At 45.9% G+C, this 22,064-nt stretch overlaps 1 protein-coding gene and 1 long non-coding RNA gene across 3 annotated transcripts in view; one reads left to right on the plus strand and one right to left on the minus strand.

Annotated features, from left to right (window-relative positions):
• Positions 1 to 22,064, plus strand: part of ERN1 (endoplasmic reticulum to nucleus signaling 1) — an 84,051-nt gene that overhangs the window by 13,369 nt on the left and 48,618 nt on the right. For both annotated transcript variants that reach the window (XM_004592980.2, XM_058676358.1), the window contains one exon: positions 13,805 to 13,925. In XM_004592980.2, coding sequence (XP_004593037.2) covers positions 13,805 to 13,925 — 121 coding nt within the window. Of the gene's footprint in view, positions 1 to 13,804; positions 13,926 to 22,064 lie in introns of those variants that run through there.
• Positions 229 to 12,162, minus strand: LOC131482416 (uncharacterized). The gene is made up of 2 exons (XR_009246976.1): positions 12,027 to 12,162; positions 229 to 472 (listed from the first exon to the last, which is right to left on the minus strand). It is a non-coding gene; the product is annotated as an uncharacterized LOC131482416 (long non-coding RNA).

Consider the following 22,064-nt stretch of genomic DNA (forward strand, 5'->3'; position numbering starts at 1 on the left):
CACTAGGCTTCAGGCTGTCAACTTTTTCTTTTTATTTATTTATTTTTAAAAAGTCTTAAGCCTCACTTAGAAAGAAATCCTGTCATTTGTGGCAACTTGGATGGAACTGGAAGATACTATGTTAGTGGAATAAGCTAGGCTCAGAAAGATGAGTGTCCCACACTGTCACTCAGAGGCAGAAGCTAAATACATTGCTGTCATGGCCGGACATCACACAGACCACCAGTACCATGAAGAGCTGGACCTCGGACATGTCTGACTACCTGTGGGTAACCATTGCAACAATTGCAGTACAAAAATACCCAAAATTAATGAGCCCGCGTGTGGTTGGTTGGTGTGGATGTGCTGGACAGACACGTTCCAAAGCCACAGGTTGCTCAGCATTGAGTGAAAGGCTGCCTTCCATTGTGAAGGCTCTTGTTGACTCAGCAAGAACCAGAACATAATGTGCAAGAACATGCTGTGGTTGATCCTGTACAGAGAAAAAAAAATGGAATTCAAATCTATTAATATTTCATTTATAAATATGATTTCGAGAGACTTATGCAACAAAGCACATCCTCAGGACCCAGAAAATAACTCAGAAAGCCGACATCACTGAAAGGGATCAGCTGCAGGAAGCCGCCATCACCGAAAGGGATCAGCTGCAGCAGTTACCTGGTAGGACAGCCAGCAAGCACGGCCTCTTCAAGTGCCGAGACTGAGTTGCTGGCAGCATAAGGGCACCGATGGGGCCGTCGTGTGTCTAGAGAAATGATAACGACAGTTTGTACGCTCCAGGAGGCCCCCAGCTCTCCAGGACTCTGTGTCTGCTATTCAAAAAGTACAACTGTATTTTATGTAAGATTGCTGTAACAGGCTGAAATGAGACTGTGTGGCTGTTACCAAATAAAAAGGGCCTCTAAGTCAAAAGGATCACCTGAAATTAGAGTTGTCGGAAATGAGCATCTCAATTCTCCTAAGATAGACTGCAGAGCTTCTGACTCATGGGAACTCTCCGTGCCTTTGGACCAACCCCAGGATAAAGCAGAGCCACACTCCAGTGCACACTGTTGTGCTGCTGTGTAAAGTTCAGCAGCTTGCATGAGGAATTGCACTGTAAAAGGAGAAATCGTACAGTTTGAAAAGATGTTAATTTGTGTAAAATGACTTGCTCTGCTGGAAACCACAGTGTTTTGATTTGGTATCTAAATGTTACTTTTAGAGTGAGCGTTAAACACTACAAGAATATATGATTAATAAAAATGTGATTTTATTAAAGAATATTATATTGATTTGCTAAAGTTTTGTGATTTATTAAAAATATACCCTTCCTTAGGGTGGTGGTGGGAATAAAAACGAATCTCATGGAAGTGGAGGTGTCGTAGTAGTTATGACAGGCTGGGAAGGGACAAGGGCTGGGGATGAACTGAGAGGGGCCAGTGATGGGCTGCAAACATATAGGTAGGTAGGAGGGGAGAGTTCTAGTGTTCAGTAGCACAGCAGGGTAACTGCAGTCAGTGATTTATTGTAGATTTCAGACATACTAGCAGAAAGGATTTTGAATGTTCCCAACAGAGAGCAATGATAACACTTGGGGTGATAGAAATGTTAAGTACCCTGATTTGATCATTATATAGTACATACATGTATTGGAATAGCACTGTATGCCGCAGGTATGTACAATTTTGTGGCAGTTGTTTTGAAAAAGCAACTTTCCTATCGGCTGGGGATTTGGGGGAGGGAAGGCAGAGTTGGTGCCACTCTCTTCCGCTTTCACAGTTGAAGCTGTGGGTGGGTGTTGATCAGTCTGCCAGGCGGGGGCTTATGGCCTCTCCTACCGGCTCTTCCAGCCAGGGCAGAATGGAGAGGGTTGAGTAGATCGCCAGAGATGACATGTCAGTTGTCTCAGCACCTGAACTCCTCTCGATTTGTCATACAGAGACTCCAGTTAGCTCATTTAGAAACAAGGGAGCCACTGTTCTGTAGCACAGTGATTAGGCTAGACCGAGCTAAGTCTGCTGGGCCCAGGTTGACCAATGTCAGTAGAATTGGGAGTTCACTTTTTGAGGACAGCCTTGGAATGGGGCTTGGTGCCTAACTCAGGATCTGTGTGGTTTCCAGCTCCAAGGCTGTGTCCGTTAGAACTTTGGGTGAAGGGAAATAATCCCAGGTGGGGGCTCGCGTTCAGCACTTCTTAAGGAACAGGCGCAGTTGATCGTTGTGGTTTGAGAATGTCGTGTGTAGGTACAGTCTTGTGTGCAGACATGTGCAAAACTCTGATGGCAGTGTAAGCTTTCGGTGAGGGGAAGTGGAGGGATGAGGGGTTCTGTCCTAGCCTTGAGACTTTGGGTAAGTCTGTTGTTCTGCCCACCTGCTCCTGGTCTGTCCAGCAGGGTGATACACTGATAAACTTAGCTCTTAGTTCTGAAGTACCCTAATATTATATTTCAAAGCACTGTTATATTTTAATGAGCTAAACAGTGACCCCAGACATGTGGGGAAGCAATTCAGCATTGGAAGTTCTGTCTCTTTATGCTTTCAAATAAATACATCTTAAAAAAAATTCTGCCTTGGGCCCAGCATGGTAGCCTAGCAGCTGAAGTCCTCGCCTTGCTTGTGCCGGCATCCGATATGGATGCTGGTTCTAATCCCGGCAGTCCCGCTTCCCATCCAGCTTCCTGCTTGTGGCCTGGGAAAGCAGTGGAGGACGACCCAAAGCCTTGGGACCCTGCACCCCCTTAGGAGACCTGGAAGAAGCTCTGGTCTCCTGGCTTCAGATTGGCTCAGCTCCGGCTGTTGCGGCTGCTTAAGGAGTGAATCAATGGATGAAAGATCTTCCTCTCTGTCTCTCCTCCTCTGTATATCTGCCTTTCCAATAAAAATAAAATAAATCTTTAAAAAAAATCTGCCTTGGGTTTGGTAGATGGTTAGTTTCAGAATCTATAACACTATGTGTATCTGAGAGACAGCCTTCTGGTTCCATGTAACATTAGTTTGTTTCTGTGGTGTTTCCTTCACCCCACCCTGAATGTAAAAGTGAATCAAGTTATTATAATATCAAGTGTTGTAATATCTTGGGATAAGTGGAGGCAGTGGAATGTTCAAACATCAGGATTGGAAATGAATATGTTCTAAGGCAATGAGATTTATAAGTTCTCTCAATTCTCCTGTGGATTTTGGACATGTTTTGATGTGTTGGGGCTAGAAGAGTCGTTAGGACAGCCTCGAGGAGATGAAGGCCTGTAAGGCTTAGGTCACCGGGGCATCAGCCAGCTCCATCTTGGTGCTTGACATGATCAGAAACTGACGACCCGAGACACTTCATGACTCACTCAGAACCCAGACCAGAACACACATCTACGTGTCTTATGTAATCTTGTTTCAGCATTGTTTGCAACCCCTCCCCCTCCAATGCCTACTAAGTTTGTTCTAGGCCTGTGGGGGATATCCAGGGTTTTTGATGCTTTTAAAAACTTTTGAGTTTTAAAAAGAATAATGAACAAATATTTGAATGTCATGTACACTGGCTAGGCCCAGGGCTGAGAATCTGATCTTTTAGCAGTTACCTGGTTGTGCCAGGCACTGTATTTAATTTTTTTTGTCTTTTTGTTTATTACTGTATTCCATTTAACAAATACTTGTTGGGGTTGTCATTCATGATGTGGCCGGTAAAGCTGCCACCTGTGACACCAGCATCGCACGTAGGTGTGTGTGTTCTTACCCGTTTCCCTGCTGATAGCCTGGGGAAGGAGCTGAGCACAGCCTAAGTGATTGGGCCCCTGTCATCCACGTAGGAGACCCAGATGAAGCTCTTGGCTCCCGGCTTTGACTTTGGCCAGTGTCGTCTGTTGTGGCCTCTTTGTGGGTAAACCAGCAGATGGAAAATCTTTCTCTGTCTCTCCCTCTCTCTCTAACTCAGCTTTTCAAATAAAGAAATCCTAACAAGTACGAAATTCCAAGTATTTGTCAGATTGTTCAGTATTATCAGAAAATGAGGCATAATGAGTTTCCAGATGTTTGAAATGTAATCCCAGACCTTAAAATGTAATAGCATTTGGTGAAATGCTTTCCGGCAGTTAGGTTCTGTTTTCCTTCTTACGCACCACCAGTCAACCATATTGTAACCTTTCTCCTCCATCCAGGTTGTCTTCAACAGTAGCGGTTGTGTTTTGGCTGCTGCCTGCCCAGGATGAAGAGATACGGAGCAGTTGAGATTTGTGGCAGAGTAGATAATCAGGTTTTTGAGTTGTGTTTATTTTCTGATGTCATCTTTGGCTATCGCTCATTTCTTTTATTGTGTGATCTTTCTTGATGTTTTTATAACTCTTGCTTATGAAATTCTTAACATTTATTTTGCTTTCTTAGCATTTAGAGAGATGTTACTGTTCTTTAGTTTTCAAGAGAAAAAATAAATTTGGAAGCTCAGCTGCACAATTCAGATACCCATGTGAACCACTCTTTGGACCCAGAGAAGTTGGAAGTTACTTGGCTAGCCTCTGGAGCAGGCAAAGGCTGACCAGGATGAAGTCTTTAGATTCTTGGGAAATTTGAGCCTGTTGACAGCAGATGAAATCCTGTAAGAATATCCCCTGAGCTCTGCCTGCCCTGGACAGCCACTTTTCCTTTTTCAGGAGGGAGTTGTATTTTTGATGGCCTCCTTGAACCCGAAGGTTGGTATCTCCTTGTTGGCAGTGCCTTCCTGCTTCTGCTTCCTGCGACCCCCTGATAAGCTGGAGAAAGCGACATTTTTTTTTGATCTGGCCCAGTTCCTCTTGCCTTCCTCCTACTTCTCAGTCTCAGTTTGCAGTGCACATCCTTGCTGGAGTGCTTGTGCCCACGGTCTTGCAAGCAGTTTCTTATGCTTTCCTGTCGCGGTCTAAATGTGTGAGAATTGCAGAGATCCTCTCTGAGGTGAGCCTAGAGATGGAAACCTGTGCTGAAAATAAGGACATCTTTTTTACATAGAGAAGTTGATATCTGGGTTTCTTTCCTTTTTTGTGAGCATCTTATTCCTACTAAGCAAAGCAGTTGTAGTTTGCCTTGTGAGGTCTGTTCATGGGTGGATGGTTGGTAAAGTGGTTCTTGCTGTTCAGAAGCATTTTGTTCATCAGTCACGTTTTCTTGGCACTGGCTTCATCAAAGGAATGACAGGGCCCATATCTTCATCCTTCTTTTCATCATCTTCACCATCACTGAGAGCATCTTTTTTGAAATTCATCTTTATTTGAAAGGCAAACTTTACAGAGACAGGAGAGACAGAGACAGAAACAGAGAGATCTTCCATCCACTGACTCACTCCCCAGATGGCTTCAGTGGCCAGAGCTGAGATGATCTGAAGCCAGGAGCTTCTTCCAGATCTCCCACACGGGCGCAAGGTCCCAAAGACTTGGATCATATTTTGCTGCTTTCCCAGGCCATAAGCAGGGAGCTGGATGGGAAGTGGAGCAGCTAGGGCATGAACCTGTAACCATATAAGGTATTGGCACTTGCAGGCAGAGGATTAGCCAGTTGTATCAGTGTGCCAGCTCCCAAAACATTTTAAAAAAACCTTTTATGTAATTTGCAAGACCATTTGATATCCTGGGTATCTTTAGATAATCTGTAAATTACATTAAGAGCTTATTTTAAAGAGCTAACCCTCAAATCAAACAGAGTGCTGATCTGCATCTACCCTCAGAGGGACTCAAAGAGGAGTATCAGGGTTAAAATTATTTAAGCTTATGACTCTCAGAGAACAGTGATTTAAAGTAGTGAAATTATAGTGTGATAGCGTGGGCAAAGAACCAGACAGGGAGGAGGAGACCTTGGCTCCGGCCCTGTGCCTATGGTTAACTATCTGTGCTGCCCTGGGCAAATCATTTCACTTCTCTGGGCCTTGATTTTTTTTTTCTCCTGTGAAATTAGAGGGTTGGGGAAAGTGATCTCGTTGGCCCATTTCATCTTGAAAATTACATATCCCATAAGCAGCAGTTTCTCGTGTTTGATCTGTAGTATGTGGAGTTACATGGAATTAACTGACTGTCCAACTAATTGGAAGGCAGAGAAGGGTAGCAGTGTGGTGGACTGGGCTGCTGGAGAAGTGGCTTATCCTCCAAAGTGCTTCAAGCCACAGGAGCTCTGACTAGACTGTGAAGTCTGTTTAGATATCCCAGCTGAGCATGTGAGTTTCATGATGCTTATTTTTTATCATAAAGCTTGGCAACATATGACCAGTATAGGTAGCAATTATGTTATTAATACAATTGTTTGTAGATAATTTAACTAAAGCATTTATCCATTTTCTACTTCATCTTTTTTTGTACCTTCATATTTCAAGTGACTTTACTTACTGGAAAGACAGAGTGACACAAAGAGATGGAAAGACAAAGATCTTCCACCTGCTGGCTCATCCCCAGATGGTTGCAGTGTCTGGGACTGGGCTGAAGCCAGGAGCCAGGAACTCCATCTGGGACTCCTATATGGGTGGCAGGATCCTGTGATACTTGGGTCATCTTCTGCCTCAAGCATATCAGCAGGCAGCTTGTTCAGAAGTGGACCAACCCATACTCACCCATGCTTTGATAGGGATGCAGTTGTAATGGGCAGAGACTTAACCTGTTTTGCTATACTGTCTTGACCTCTTCCTTTTCCACACCACTTCCATCCTTCAGAGAAAACTCTAACTAGTGTAACGTACAAAATGGACTGCTTCAGGTTAATTGTTATTGCCAGGACAGAAACATTTGGTATCTATAGAGTCCTTTTTTTTCCCCTTAGGGATTCTACATAAGGACTTACTAATAACAGGTTTAACCATGCATGTGTATTTACACTCAGAGGAGTCAAATTAGGGTTGTTGTAATGCTGCCAGTATCCTTATGCATTTATAGGCTAGGTCAGACCATTTTTTCCTTTTAAGATTCATTTATTTGAAAGGCACAGTTACAAAAGCAGAGAAAAGGAGAATTCTTCCATATACTGGTTCTCTCCTCAGATGGCCACAGTGACTGGAGCTAGATTGATCCAAAGCCAGGAGCCAGGAACTTCTTCCAATCTCCGACATGGATTCAGGGGACCAAGTACCATAACCATGTTCTATTGCATTCTCAGGCCATAAGCAGGGAGCTGGATTGGAAGTGGCGTAGCCAGGATCAGAACCAGCACCCAGAGTGATCAGGAACACAAACAGAACTGCAGTGACTTGAATTTAGACACTTAGCCTGGGGCCCCAAAACCAGTTTTGGGGAAAATGGATTCTACTTACTGTGAAAAAATTGCATACTTTTGCATTTAAGAAAAAAGTAGACTGGTGTGATAGTTTAATGGCTAAATCCTCACCTTGCAAGCTCCAGTATCTCATACAGGCACTGTATTGTGTCTTGACTGCTCCACTTCCCATCCAGGTCCATGTTTATGGCCTAGGAAAGCAGTAGAAGATGGGCCAAAGCCTTGGGACCTTGTACCTGCGTGGGATACCTGGAAGAAACTCCTGGCTCCTGGCTTCAGATTAGCTCAGCTTTGGCCATTTGGGGAGTGAGCCAGTGTATAGGAGATCTTTCTGACCATCTTTCTCTTTGTAAACCTGCCTTTTCAATAAGAATAGAAAAGAAAATCAATCTAGGGAGTTTTAGAAAAGATTTATTTATTTTCATTAGAAAGTCAGATTTATAGACAGAAGGAAAGTCAGAAAGATGTTCTGTCCGATGATTCGCTCCCCCAAGTGGCTGCAATGGCCAGAGCTAACTGATCCAAAGCCAGTAATCAGGAGCCTCTTCTGGGTCTCCTATGCGGGTGCAGGGTCCCAAGACTTTGGACCATCATCTGTTTCTTCCCAGGCTACAAGCAAGAAGCTGGATGGGAAGTGGAGCAGCCAGGACATGAACTGGCACCCATATGGGATCCCAGTGCATGCAAGGTGAAGGCTTAGCCAATAGGCTATCACGCCAAGCCCGAGGTTTTCTTTCTTTCTTTCTCCGCCCCCTGCCCCCGCCCCTCCCCCCTGATCCATTAAAGAAGAATAGTTCAAACTGAAAAATTGTAACTGTCTGGATGGTGGTTAATTACACCATACCCCAGAGTTGCTGCAAATACTAGTTTAGCTCTCTTCACTGCTTAGTTTAGAAACCACATGGCACTGTTCAGTTAGACCTTGCCCTTTATGTGCCTCATAAAGATACTTGATTCCCATCCAAAGCAAATGTCATGGTTGCTTTTATTGACTTAATATTAGGAAACAGGGGTCAGTATTGGTTAGAAGGAACTCTGTGGTTGATGGATTACTGATGACCTACACTAAGATAAATGAGGTATAGCAGAATTTGGAATGAGTTAGAAGTAGAATGAAGTCCTTAAAACATACACACAATTGAGCAAGAAAAATCATCTTACTATTACCAGTGTTTACTTTTAAAGAAAATTCTTATAATTAAAAATATGTATTTGTTTGAAAGGCAGAGTTTACAGGGAAAAGGAGTGTCAGAGAGAAGTTTTTCATCCACTGTTTCACTCCCCAAATGGCTGCAACAGCCAGAACTGGGTCATTCTGAAGCCAGGAGCCAGGATTTTCCTCTAGGTCTGCCACATGGGTGCAGGATTCAAGTATTTGGACCATCCTCAGCTGCTTTTCTAGGTACATTATCAGAGAGCTGGAGGCTGGAGCAGCCAGGACTTGAATTGGCACCCATAAAGGATGCTGGTGTCTCAGGCTGTGGCTTAACCCAGTGTACCACAGTGCCAGTTCTTTTAATTCTGTTCTTAATGTTTATTCCACTGAAATAGACCAAAGACTGAAAACACCGATTTCTTTGTTACTGGGAACAGGTCCGCACATTTGGATATGAGATTCAGCTCTATGGCCTATCTGTTTCCTGTTTCCATACCCTGGGAAGTAGTCAGTGATTTCTCTAGGACTTGGATTTTTGTCCTTCCTCACATGAGTGCCTCATATTGAGTTTTGTCTGGGCTCTTGTGTGGGTCAGGCCTAGCTATCACAGGTGTGTGGGAGAATGAAATGGGGTGAAAGAACCTTACTTTTGGGCCTGGTGCAGTGGCCTAATAGCTAAATCTTCACCTTGCTTGCACCGGGAGTCCATTTGGCTTCAGGTTCGTGTCCTGGATGCTCCACTTCCAATCCATCTCCTTGCTTATGCCTAGAAAAGTGGTTGAGGATGGCTCAAAGCCCCGGGATCCTGCACACACGTGAGAGATCCAGAAGGGGTGTGGCTCCTGGCTTCAGATCAGCTCAGCTCTGGTTGCTGTAGCTGTTGCTGTTGCAGTTGGGGAGTGAGTCAGTGGACAAAAGATTTTTTCTGTCTGTCTCTCCTTCTGTCTGTAAATCTGACTTTCCAATAAAAATCTTAAAAGATAAAAAGATCTTACTCTGATTGTCCTTTACCTTTCAGAAAGCAAGAGGAATTAAATAATTTCTTATCTGGCCTTGCTTATTTTTGACAGACTTTGTATTTAATGGATCTAGGCACGTATTTTTAAATTTAGTTTGTTTTTATGTGGTGTATATGGGTGACAAGGTTGCACACCCATGAGCACCACTGGTATGGTGGGCAGGGTCGAGGTATGGGGGCAGGTGGATGGGACAAATGCTTCTAATCTTCCTTTTCTTCCATTTTTTTCCTGCATTGGAGCAGGGGAGCGAGGGAGGGGAAAGGTCTGCTCCCATCTGCCGAACTACAGCAGTCCCCGGAGCTGGGGGATGTCCACTTAATGTTGGCTTAGAAACCCCAATGTGGAGAACAGTGTTCCACGGGTATTGCTTGATTGTTCTGAGACGCTGTTGATTTCATTGTTCAAATGTTGAGAAAATCCTTCCAAGGCCCAATGACTGACAGAAGCTACCCTAGTATATCTACTTACTCAGACACTTGCTGCCAGAACTTGGCCATGAGAGTTGTCTAACTTGTTCTACTCTCCATCTTCTTACATGGCACTCGAAGTTCTCTGCAGGCCTAAATGGGCTGACCATCATGTCCCCCTTGTGCACCTGGGCATGCCGTCCTCTGCATAGGCATTGGCAGTTGAGGATTCCTGGGTCTAGGCACTTACGTGTGCTGATTTCAGTCCTAGGCTGCTTTGCTTAATTCTTGGGGTTTTTCTTGGACCTCATTAGGCACAGAATCAGGCCATGGGATCAAATGCCAGTAGAATAATGATTTTCTATTGGGTTCTTTTGTAAAGGAACCAGCAATGCAAAGAACCAGACTTTGTTTGAGTTTATAGTTTCCTCAAACTGAGAGTAAATATTCCACTGGTTTTACGAATTGAGTACCTGGGACCCAGCAAGGTAGCCTAGCAGCTAAAGTCCTCGCCTTGAGGGCTCCAGGATTCCATTTGGGTTCCAGTTCTAATCCTGGGAGCCCTGCTTCCCATCCAGCTCCCTGCTTGTGGCCTGAGAAAGCAGTGGAGGATGCCCAAAGCCTTGGGACCCTGCACCTGCATGGGAGACCAGAGAGAAGCTCCTGACTTAGGACTGGCTCAGCTCTGGCTGTTGTGGCCACTTGGGGAGTGACTCAATGGATGAAAGATATTTGTCTCTGTCTCTCCTCCTCTCTGTATATCTGACTTTCTAATAACAATAAATACACTCTTAAAGAAAAATGGGTACCTGGTATAATTACAAAGAGATGACTTGTTGACACACATGGCATTTTTCATTTAATACAGCTGGCATTGTGTTCAAGCAGGTAAAGCTGCTACCTGTGGTGCTGGCATCCATATAGTTGCTGATTCATGTCCTGGCTGCTCCACTTTCAACCCAGGTCTCTGCTGATGGCTTGGGAAAGCCTTGAGTCTTTGCTGGCTGATGTCTAGTCGGGATGAAATGCCTCTTTGCCTGACTATTTCCACTTTGACTTTAGAAATGAGATGGAAAAAAAAAGCAGGAGTCAGGGGACAGTGTGTTGACTCAATTGGCTAATCCTCCACCTTTCAATGCTGGCATCACTTCTGGCTGCTAGTTCGTGTCCCGGCTGCTCCACTTCCCATCCAGCTCCTTGCTTATGGGGAAACAATGGAGGATGGCTCAAAGTCTTGGGACTCTGCACCTGCGTGGGAGATCAGGAAGAAACTCATGGTTTTCAGATTCGTATTGGCTCAGCTCTGACTGTTATGGGCATTTGGAGAATGAATCATTGGGTAGAAGAACTCTGTCTTTATTCTCTCTGTAAACTATGCCCTTCAAAAAAAAATACAATAGAAAAAAAGTAGATAGGTTTTTGTTGAAGGCGATTTCATTTGTTCTATTTAAATACCCACCTACCTCCTTGTGTCTGTAATTCTTGTCACTGAAAACTTTATTGCTATTGTTATTATTGGAAAATCAGATATACAGAGAGGAAGATCTTTCATCTAATGTTTCACTCCCCAACTGACTGCAACAGTTGGAGCTGAGCCAATCTGACCTCAGGAGCCAGGAATTTTCTCCAGGTCTCCCATGTGGGTTCAGGGTCCCAAGGCTTTGGGCCATCTCTCCTCTGCTTTCCCAGGCCACATGCAGGGACCCAGATGGCAAGTTGTACATACGGGACATGAACCAGTACCCATATGGGATCCTGGCCCTTGCCTGGGGAAGATTAGATAATCAAGTCATTGCGCTGGGCCCACTGATGACGTTCTAAATCATTGCTTTGAAAGATATCTTTATGATAGCCTAGAGGCTAAAGTCCTTGCCTCTAACATGCCAGGATCCCATATGGCCTCCAGTTCTAACCCCAGCTGCCTCACTTCCTGCCCAGCTCCTTGCTTGTGTCCTGGGAAAACAGTCGAGGACAACCCAAGCCTGAGACCCTACACCTGCGTGGGAGACCTGGAAGAGCTCCTGGCTCCTGGCTTTGGATCAGCTCACCTCTGGTTGTTGTGGTTGCTTGGGGAGTGAATCAATGGATGGAAGATCTGCCTCTCTGTCTCTCCTCTTGTCTGTATATCTGACTTCCCAATAAAAATAAAATAAATCTTTCAAAAAATATTTTAAAATGAAATATAGTTAATGTAAGAACAAGTAATGACTAACTGAATTCTGATTATTGAGAGTAAATTATTGATGACTGACTTACCTTTTAGTCCTTTCTTCCATGATAGTTGCTTGCTGCCATGTTTTGGTGGTGAATGCGAAGTGTGATAGATTTTATGAAATGAAACTATTGGAATTTATGATATACTGTTTTATAATCATAACACTGAACAACAAGATCTAGTCCTGGCCTTGGATTTGTTTCCATGGGAAGAAGACTCTTGTTGGAGCCCTGGCAGAGTAGGGCTGCTGCAAGGTCTCCTATCACTGAATCCTGCGAAGTGGATTGCACTGGTTTTACGTCAGTTCTTTGCCCAACATCCTCTGACTTGAGTTACTAGGCGTGATAGACCTCAGGGTGAGCATTCCCAGGATAATCACTCACTCAAGGAGGTTTATGTGGAAATAGTCTGATGTTCCTGTGAACCAATCAGTTAGGTAACAGAGGTTTAGTTTTAGGCTAAGCTCTATTACCTGACACTGTCATTCTCTCCCTCTGCAGTGTTTCTGTTGATTATTTCCTAGAAGTCATTATCAAAGCCCAGAATGTGTATTTCAGTAGTTGTAAAATGAGTTAGATTCTAGCTAGTCACTGTGAGGCCGGTGGGCAGAGTCAGCACTTCCCTGTGGTTTCAGGCTCTCTAGAAAGCAGTGTGAGAACCTGTGGGGCCTGTTGCTCTTTCATCTGCTGTGGGGAGAGGTGAGCTGCACACTAAGTGAGCACAGCTACTGTACTATTGTAAAGTAGTGTTTGGTTTGATGTTCAGCTACAGATAGTTATCAAGTGTGCTCAGTGTCACAACAAAGCATCTAGAAGCATATTTAATTCATTGCATTTAAGCAACCATATTTGAAGATGGGCCTTTTCATGTTTTTAAAAAAAATACTAGAGAGGGTCCTGGCGTAGTGGCCTAGTGGCTAAAGTCCTCGCCTTGAACTCATCAGGATCACATATGGATACTGTTTCTAATTCTGGCTGGTGCTGCACTGATTGGAAGCCAGGAACCAGGAACTTCCTCCAGGTCTCTCCTACACGGGTGCGGGGTCCCAAGGCTTTGGGCTGTCCTCGGCTGTTTTCCTAGGCCACAAGCAGGGAGCTGGATGGGAAGCGGGGCTGCCGGGACTAGAACCAGCGTCCATATGGGATCCTGGCACGTTCAAGGCGAGGACTTTAGCCGCTAGGCCACCACGCCAGGCCCAACATTTTTCTATTGTTGAGTGCATAGGACCTTATTAGAATACTTCTGTGTCTAAAATTTTGTGTTGGGGCTGGCATTGTAGTGCTGCAGGTTAAGCCACTGCTAAAAGCCAGCCATAGTGCTTGTATTTTAAGAATAGTGTTTGTCAAAATGCAGACTGTTACCATAAAAGCATGTTGTTTTTAATTCAAGGCATGCAGGAACCTCTAGGTAATATGCAGGGTGGCATAATGACAAAGGAAAAGAAAATTCCATTGCAAGTGTGGGATTGCTGAATAGGCCTTTACTGCAAAAGGGAAAGCCTTATCAGCTGTCACCTGCACAGGTGTGTATGTGTGCGCACACACACACACACATACACACACACGGCCTTCATGGGAATCAGGTATGAGGGTACAGTTCCTAGAAAAACCAGAGGATAGTATTCATTTGGTAGACCTAATACAACGATGTCTAGACATGAGTCCTTGGAAAGAGGGAATTCAGGGTCCCCAGTTTCCTTTTTTCATCTGTAAATTGGAGAATTTTTAAAGGCTAACTTTGGGAGTGGGGCCCTGCAATTGCACATACCCCAGGTGAGCAGTCACATTGACGTGAAGATTTTTCTCACATCCCACTGCAGATATTTGGAAGTACCAGCACAGTGACACTTCCTGAAACGTTGTTGTTTGTCTCGACCCTGGATGGAAGTTTGCATGCTGTCAGCAAGAGGACAGGCTCGATCAAGTGGACTTTAAAGGAAGGTAATTTGGATTTGACCCTTGGATATGTGGACATTTATTTAAGCTGCTTCTAAGCAAACACATTCCAGATAAAAGAAGAAACAGGTTCATATATTAATAAAAATTTAAAAAAAAGATTTATGTTGTTTGTAATTGGAAAGTCAGATATACAGAGAAGGGGAGAGAAAGAGAGGAAGATCTTCTCTCAGTTGATTCACTCCTCAAGTGGCTGCAACGGCTGGAGCTGCACCAATCCGAAGCCAGGAGCCTGGAACCTCTTCTGTGTTTCCTACATGGATGCAGGGTCCCAAGGCTTTGGGCTGTCCTCGACTGCTTTTCCAGGTTACAAGCAGGGAGCTGGATGGGAAGCAGGGCTGCCGGGATTAGAACCAGCTCCCATATGGGAATCCCAGTTCGTGCAAGGCAAGGACTTTAGCTGCTACCATGCCGGACCCCATATATTAATAAGATTTAGAAAGAGAATGAAATCAGAGAGGGAGAGGAATTCTTGAATGATATGTTTATAGCTTGAATTGTGATTATCCACAAGGTGTATCAGTTGTAGAAGCATATTTTACCTTTTTTGATTTGCTTTGGCAAATGTCATCTTTAAATGGCTCTGGGCTGGTTGATCTTTATGAAAGCATGCTACATTTAATTGCTAAGTTCTGATGATTAAAATCTTGTAATCATAATCACAGGAGTATATCTCAACACCTCAAATTACTGATTTGTTTTTGTAGAAGCTAAAATAATTGAGGGTGGTAAGATTTGACATTCATCCAAGCTAACCACTGTATTGCATTATTAGGATGAGAAAAGTAAACGACCAAGCTTGTTTCTCGTGAAACTCGCAGGTGTTCACCGTATGATCTTACCTTCCTGCCGGTACTTAGCAGAACTGAGCCCTACACCTGGGAGAATGTATCTAATTTCCATTGTAATCTTCTCTGATAATTCCATTGCAAACCTTAGTCTTGGGTCTATCCAGGCCATCTCTGGTCCAGTAGTAATTTTCGTTTGGGGGATCAGCATGATGGCTCAATTGGCTAATCCTCCCTTTGCAAGCACTGGGACCCCATATGGGCACCAGTTTGTATCCTGGCTGCTCTTACCAGATCCCTGCGTGTGGTCTGGGAAAACCGTGGAGGACGGCCCAAAACCTTCGGACCCTGCACCTGAATGGGAGACCTAGAAGAGGCTCCAGGCTCTTGGCTTCTGGCTTCAGATCGACTCAGCTCTGGCCATTGCAGCCATTTGGGACATGAACCAGTGGATGGAAAATGTTTCTCTTCATCTTTCCTTCTCTTTGTAAGTCTGCCTTTCCAACAAAAATAAATTTTTTGAAGTAATTTTCATTTGGCCATAGGCTAGAATCTGTCTTGCGTATTTTCTGTAATCACTTACTTTGTGGCTCATTGTTTTCATAAGCACAGCAAATGTTTTTCTTTCTTTTATAAAAATGCTCTTAAACAGTATTCTAGATGAAAAAATACTGGTGTATGTCAGACGGTCATCTTGTCAGTTCGGTAGCAAATCTGGTTACCTTCGGTGATGATAGTAGATGGTATCCACAGGTATCCTACCTCATCAGTCTGTTAATTCACTTCCCAAGTGTCCGCAATGGCCGGAGTTGCGCTGCTCTGAAAGCCAGGAGCCAGGAGCCTCTTCCTAATCTCCCACATGGGTGCAGAGTCCCAAGGCTTTGGACCTTCCTTGACTGCTTTCCCAGGCCACAAGCAATGAGAACCTCAAGTCACTGAAGAACCAGCTGGGCCTGGTGCAGTAGCCTAGCAGCTAAAGTCCTCACCTTGCATGTACTGTTATCATATATTGGTGCCAGTTCTAATCCTGGCAGCTCTGCGTCCCATCCAGCTCCCTGCTTGTGGCTTGGGAAACCAGTTGAGGATGGCCCAAAGCCTTGGGACCCTGCCTGTGGGAGACCCGGAAGAGGCTCTGGGCTCCTGGCTTTCAGATTGGCTCAGCTCTGGCCATTGCGGCCACTTGGGGAGTGAATCATAGGACGGAAGATCTTCCTATTATGTCTCTCTCCTCTATATATCTGACTTCCCAGTGAAAATAAAGTAAAAAAAAAGGGCCAGCTGTGTCTGGTGCGTGGCCATGGCAGGCCATGCACCAGACTTTTGGCATTGCATTGCATGCTCCAAGGGCTGAAGGCTCTCGTGGTACAGATGTGAGCAGAGGTGGGATGCATCACTAGGACCTCTGACAGGACCCAGAAGAGACGGTGTAGATCCAGCGTGTCACCTGGGCAATGGAGCCCTGGTGTACCAATGATGCACTCAGGCTGCTATTTCTTCTCCCATTAAGGACCAGAGTGGCACCCACTCTGGTTGCTATGTCAGGAGGGGTATACAAGCCTCCTGCACGCTTCTTTGTGCGCCTTTTTGGTCCATGCCTTTTTTTTTTTTTTTAAGATTTATTTTATTTTTTTCTTACAAAGTTAGATATACTGAGAGGAGGAGAGAGAGAGGAAGTGGAGCTGCCGGGATTAGAACCAGCAGCCATATGGGATCAAGGCGAGGACCTTAGCCACTAGGCCACGCTGCCAAGCCCGGTCCATGCCTTTTGTTCCCCGTGACTCACTGCTTTCTCTCTGCCTCTCCGTTGTGTGGGGAAAAGGCCTGAGAACAGATTTTCCCCTAATAAAGGCCTCTTGTCAACAGTCGACCAAGGCTTTTTTCTTTTCCTGGTGGTCTGTGAACCTTACATATTGGTTTTTGACTGGGAAGAGGGGTTGTTAAGTCATCCTCCACCTGCGGGGTTGAGGCTTCCCCCTCCCTAACCTCCAGCTGCCGGCCCCAAGAGACCTCTGCCTTCCATGGGACCAAAAGACGTGAGGAAGGTAAGATCCTCCACCCAGCCCCTCCTGTCCCGAAACTGCTTTCCTCCATCCAGACCGTCCAAATGATGCGCACGTTGGTCTTCCGTTCCTTGAACTCTCAGTGTCTTGGGAGACGTCCCATTCACTGGCTTGCTTCTGTTGGGCACCCAGGGTACTAAGAAGGCCCCCAGTGTCTCGGGAGATGTCCCATTCACTGGTCTTCCCTCCAGAGACCAAGTTCCCTGCCTGGTTCGCATCTTGGGGCAGGGATGCCTTCCTCGAATTTGAACTAGCTGTGAGATGATCAGGATGGGATGGGCAACTTACAGACCCCAGCCTACGACCCCCAGATTCCCTTGGGGTATTAATTGGCCAACTTAAAAAATTTGGTACTAGGCTGAGACCTCCACTGCAAGCGTTTTCTTTTTTACTTGACTGTGGAGTGGTCTCAGTATTTGCTAGACAATAATTCAAAGTGGCTGGTGGAGAGCATGTTTGATTTTAATATCCTCATGGAATTGGAAAATTTCTGTCATCACAATGGCAAATGGTCTGAATGCCTTATGTAATGGCCGTTCTCACCCTTCCCTTTGTTCTTCTGCTGTCTTTCAAGTCCTCCTGGCTAAGGCCAAGTCTTCCCACACCTCGGTGGATTCTTCGGACTCAGTGCCTAACCACACTTTTTCTGAGCCACCTGAAATCCTAGGGCTCTCTTCTGCTCTCCCTCCTCCTCTGCCGGAGCCACTACCCTCTTCCCCTATTCTCCCTCCTTATAAGTTGGATGCTGGCATTTTTACTCCCACTTCTGTTTCCAGCCCTTCGGTGCCATCCTCGAACCCGACTCCTCCTCCTTTGTATCCGCAGGTACTGCCCCTGGAAAAAACATCACATCAGCGTTCCTCACCAGCGCCATTTTCAAACCCACTTCTCTCCACCTCTCTCCCTGCAGTGCCCCCCCCTCAACTGCCATCTTTGACTTTCCCACCTCCTCCCATTGTTCCATCTGCCCCTCCCACTCCTGCTTCCACCAATACTCCTCCCCCGCCCGGCAGCACTTGCACGAGGTCTCAGCTAGCCTGCCATGAATGGTTGCTTTGCAGGCATACCTGTATCTTCTTCGTGAAGTAGCTGGGGCAGATCGAAAAGCATTTGGGTTCTTATTCAACTAATTCAAAGAATCTATATGAAGGAATTCAGATACCTTTCTCAGGCTTTTGACCTCTGAGGAACAGGCTCACATCTTGCAGGCAGCCAAAGATTATGTGGACCAGCAACGTCTTATTGACCAGACCCTCTTATCGGGGGCTCAGGTGGTCCCCTGATGTACTCCCAGACTGGGAAAATCAAGATGGCCAGCAGGGCCATTGTAGTGTGGCCCACATGGTCCAACACTTCCTGGTAGACATACAGGCAGTTTCCAATAAAGTGGTCAACTTTAATAAATTGCGGGAGGTCACTCAAGGACTTGGACAAAAATCCAGCACTGTTTCTGAGCAGGTTGACTGACGCGCTCATAAAATTAGGTCTGGAATCTTCCACAGGGGTCACAGTCTTGGTGACCCATTTCATTATCCAGTCAGCCCTGGATATTTGGAGAAAACTCAAATGGGAGAAGGATGGCCCTCTAATCCCTATCCGGGAACTGGTAAGAATGGCCTGTAAAGTTTACAATACTTGTGAGGAGGCGGCTGAACAGGCGAGGACTAGACTAGAGAAAAAGGTGACTCTTCAGTCCCAGGCATTAATGGCTGCCCTGTGGCCAGCCATGCCTCGTGGAGCCCAGGCACCACCGGGAGCCTGCTTTAAATGTGGGCAGGAAAAACACTGTTCCCGACAGTGCCCCATCCCAGGTTCTTGCAGGCCTACTAAGTCTTGTCCATGCTGCAGACGACCGGGTTATTGGAAATCGGATTGCCTAACATGGAAGTCTGGCAGTCCATCTCCATGGAGTGCTATACCCTCCTCTGGAGTAGTCCTGCCAACCCAGCCAACACCCAAACTCTTGTGACTTGCTGAGGATTAGTGGGGCCCAGGGACGGATACCCCCGTCACCCTGGCTGAGCCGTGGGTCTCCATTGAGGTAGTGGGTGGGACCATCCATTTCCTGGTAGACACGGGGGTTGCCCGTTCTGTGTTGCCTGCCCACGCTGACCATATGTGTCTTTCCCAGATCTCAGTTATGGGTATTGATAACCGAGAACACCTTCTAAACCCTTACTGATAGGCCCTACCACACTAACCTTTACATGTCAAGATGTTTCTCCTGCCTTCAATCCTAATTATAATCCTGCTTTACCTCCCACTAACTAAACAGTCCCTTTCATACAACAGATCACATTATTGGCAGAAGTAGCCTTATAAAACTGAGCATTGGATCTTCTAACCTCAATTAAAAGGGGAACTTGCATATTTTTATAAGAGAAATGTTGCTGTTATATAAACAAATCAGGCATAATAGAAACTAGAATAAAAAATTCACAATCAGTATGCATCTGACTCAACAGTTTATAAAACTCAGGCAACAACTCTAGTCTGAATATTTGGGGATCCCCACTTATGTCCTGGCTCATTCCAGTATTCACTCCAATAATAATTATAGGCCTCTTACTAACCATTGCCTCTTGTTGCTTAAGATTCATCCAAGAAAAAAAATCTGAAATCTCATGGGTCACCTTCACACAGATGCTGCTCCACCCCTATACTCTGATGCCCATGGAACCTCTTCGGGACCTCTTATTGGGACTATGCCTTTCCTCAGCAGGAAGTAGTCAAATCGACTTTGTAGCCCCTTTTCCTATTTTTTTTTTTTTAGATTTATTCATTTTATTACAGCCAGATATACACAGAGGAGGAGAGACAGAGAGGAAGATCTTCCGTCCGATGATTCACTTCCCAAGTTATCCGCAACGGGCTGATGCGCGCCGATCCGAAGCCGGGAACCTGGAACCTCTTCCAGGTCTCCCATGCGGGTGCAGGGCCCAAATGCATTGGGCCGTCCTCAACTGCTTTCCCAGGCCACAAGCAGGGAGCTGGATGGGAAGTGGAGCTGCCGGGATTAGAACCGGCGCCCATATGGGATCCCGGGGCTTTCAAGGTGAGGACTTTAGCCGCTAGGCCACGCCGCCGGGCCCAGCCCCTTTTCCTATTACCGAGAGGCCGGAATGAAGGCTTTCCTGCTACGTAAGTGGGCGGAGTTTGCATCGGCCCCTAAGCATCACTTGTACCTCTGGCCAGACCAGGAAGAGACGTTGTGGATTCGACTCGTCACCAGGGGAATGGAGCCCTGGTAGACCAAAGATGCGCTCGGGCCAGCATTTCCTCTCCTGATAAGGACCAAAGCGGCACCCGCTCCGGTTTCTGCGTCAGGAGGGGTAGAAGAGCCTCCTGCACGCTTCTTCGTGCCCCTTTTTCATCTGGGCCTTTTCATCTCCGTGGCTCCCCGCTTTCTCTGTGCCTCTCCGTTGTGTGGGGAAAAGGTCTGAGAATGGACTTCTCCCCAGTGAAGGCCTCTTGTCAACTGTTGGCTGAGGTTTTTTCATTTTATGGTGGTGTGTAAATCTTACAAGAGTGTTATCTGGGCCCTGTGGCGTGGCCTAGCAGCTAAAGTCCTCACCTTGAAAGCCCCGGGATCCCATATGGGCTCGGTTCTAATCCCGGCAGCTCCACTTCCCATCCAGCTCCCTGCTTGTGGCCTGGGAAAGCAGTCGAGGACGGCCCAATGCGTTGGGACACTGCACCCGCGTGGGAGACCCGGAAGAGGTTCCAGGTTCCCGGCTTCGGATTGGCGCGCATCAGCCCGTTGTGGCTCACTTGGGAAGTGAATCATCAGACGGAATATCTTCCTCTCTGTCTCTCCTCCTCTGTGTATATCTGGCTGTAATAAAATGAATAAATCTTTAAAAAAAAAAAGATTTGTTTATCTGTCAAGCTGTGCTTTAGACGCATGTGGTGGCTGAGGGGCCCTGAAGTGTTAAATAAGGAGGCCTCCATGAGAAGATGTTATCTGGCATCTTAGTTGTTTTGCCAGTTGAGTACTCCAGAAAAGATTTTTTGTTGTTATTTTCATCTTATTCTTAACATTGTTTCAGTTGGGAGGTATGTACACCCATGTGGGCCTCTGTTCAGGTGGGAATGGTAGGAAGGTGGGTGGGACGAATGTTTCAGTTCTTTTTTATCTCCTGTGTCTGCTGAGGAGAGGAGAGGGGAAGTAGACCAGACACTCCTGTGTCTGGGGGTCATTTGATGACACCTTAGAGACTTCAGTGTAGGGAAGAATGTTCCAAGGGTCTACTTGACTGTCTTGATTGTTCTGAGATTTTGTTTGGCCTCACTGCACCAGGGATGAGAGAATCTTTCCAAGGCTTATTGGCTGACAAACGCCACCTTTGTGCACCCACCGACTCCAATACTTACTGCAAAGCTTGGCCAGGAAAATGGTCCAACCTGTTCTGCTTTCCATCTTCTGATAAGGCACTCAACATCCACTGCTGGCCTAAATGAAATGTTTGTCATGTCCGTCATGTCCGTCGTGTACATTCGGATGTGTTGTCCACTGCATAGTCATCAGCAACTGAGGAGGCCCAGTCCAATACATGCACTCCAAGGTTGGACCACATACTTTGTTAATTTCCCTGTGGCCAGGGTTTGAGTCCAATGATCTAGGTGGGGAGTCCCCCAAGGAATCCCCCCTGGAAGAACCTCATATTTGACTCTTATATGCACCAGTTAGTTCAGGTTCAGGTTTGGTCCATCAGCTAGCTCCAACTAACATATATGCCAGTGGATGTAACTGGTGAGTTCTGTCCCCAGCTCCATCACTCACATGAATTGATGGATTCTATGGCCTAGCCCAGCCTAGCCATCCACAGGCCAGGCCCTCATACATACCAGTGGGTGCCATGGCCCACTCAGGGTGATCCCTGACAACCCCCAGCAGGCCCACTCCCAGCCTCCATGCATGCCAGCATGTATAGCAGTATAGAACCAGCCAACATCCAATCTGGTTCTTGTGCATACCCATTGTGCTACAGCCTAGCTCAGCCCAACCCACCCCCAGTCCTAACTCATCCCTCTCTTCCACCTGGAATGTGGGGCAGAAGCACACTATTTTTGCTTTTAAGTCTCTTAAAAAATGTCTTGTATTTCTTTTGTATTTTACTTTTTACTGTGGAAAATTTTAAGCGTTTTCTGTTGTAGAGTTACATAATAAACCCACACACCTGTCACTCAGAGTCAAGTACAAGTTCACCTCTAGTATTGCTCCTGCACACCCTTGCCCACTTCCTCACATTTGGAATGTGTATTAAAGTAACACG

This window comes from Ochotona princeps, chromosome 17, assembly GCF_030435755.1.
Source record: "Ochotona princeps isolate mOchPri1 chromosome 17, mOchPri1.hap1, whole genome shotgun sequence".
In the NCBI taxonomy this organism is placed as follows: Eukaryota; Metazoa; Chordata; class Mammalia; order Lagomorpha; family Ochotonidae; genus Ochotona; species Ochotona princeps.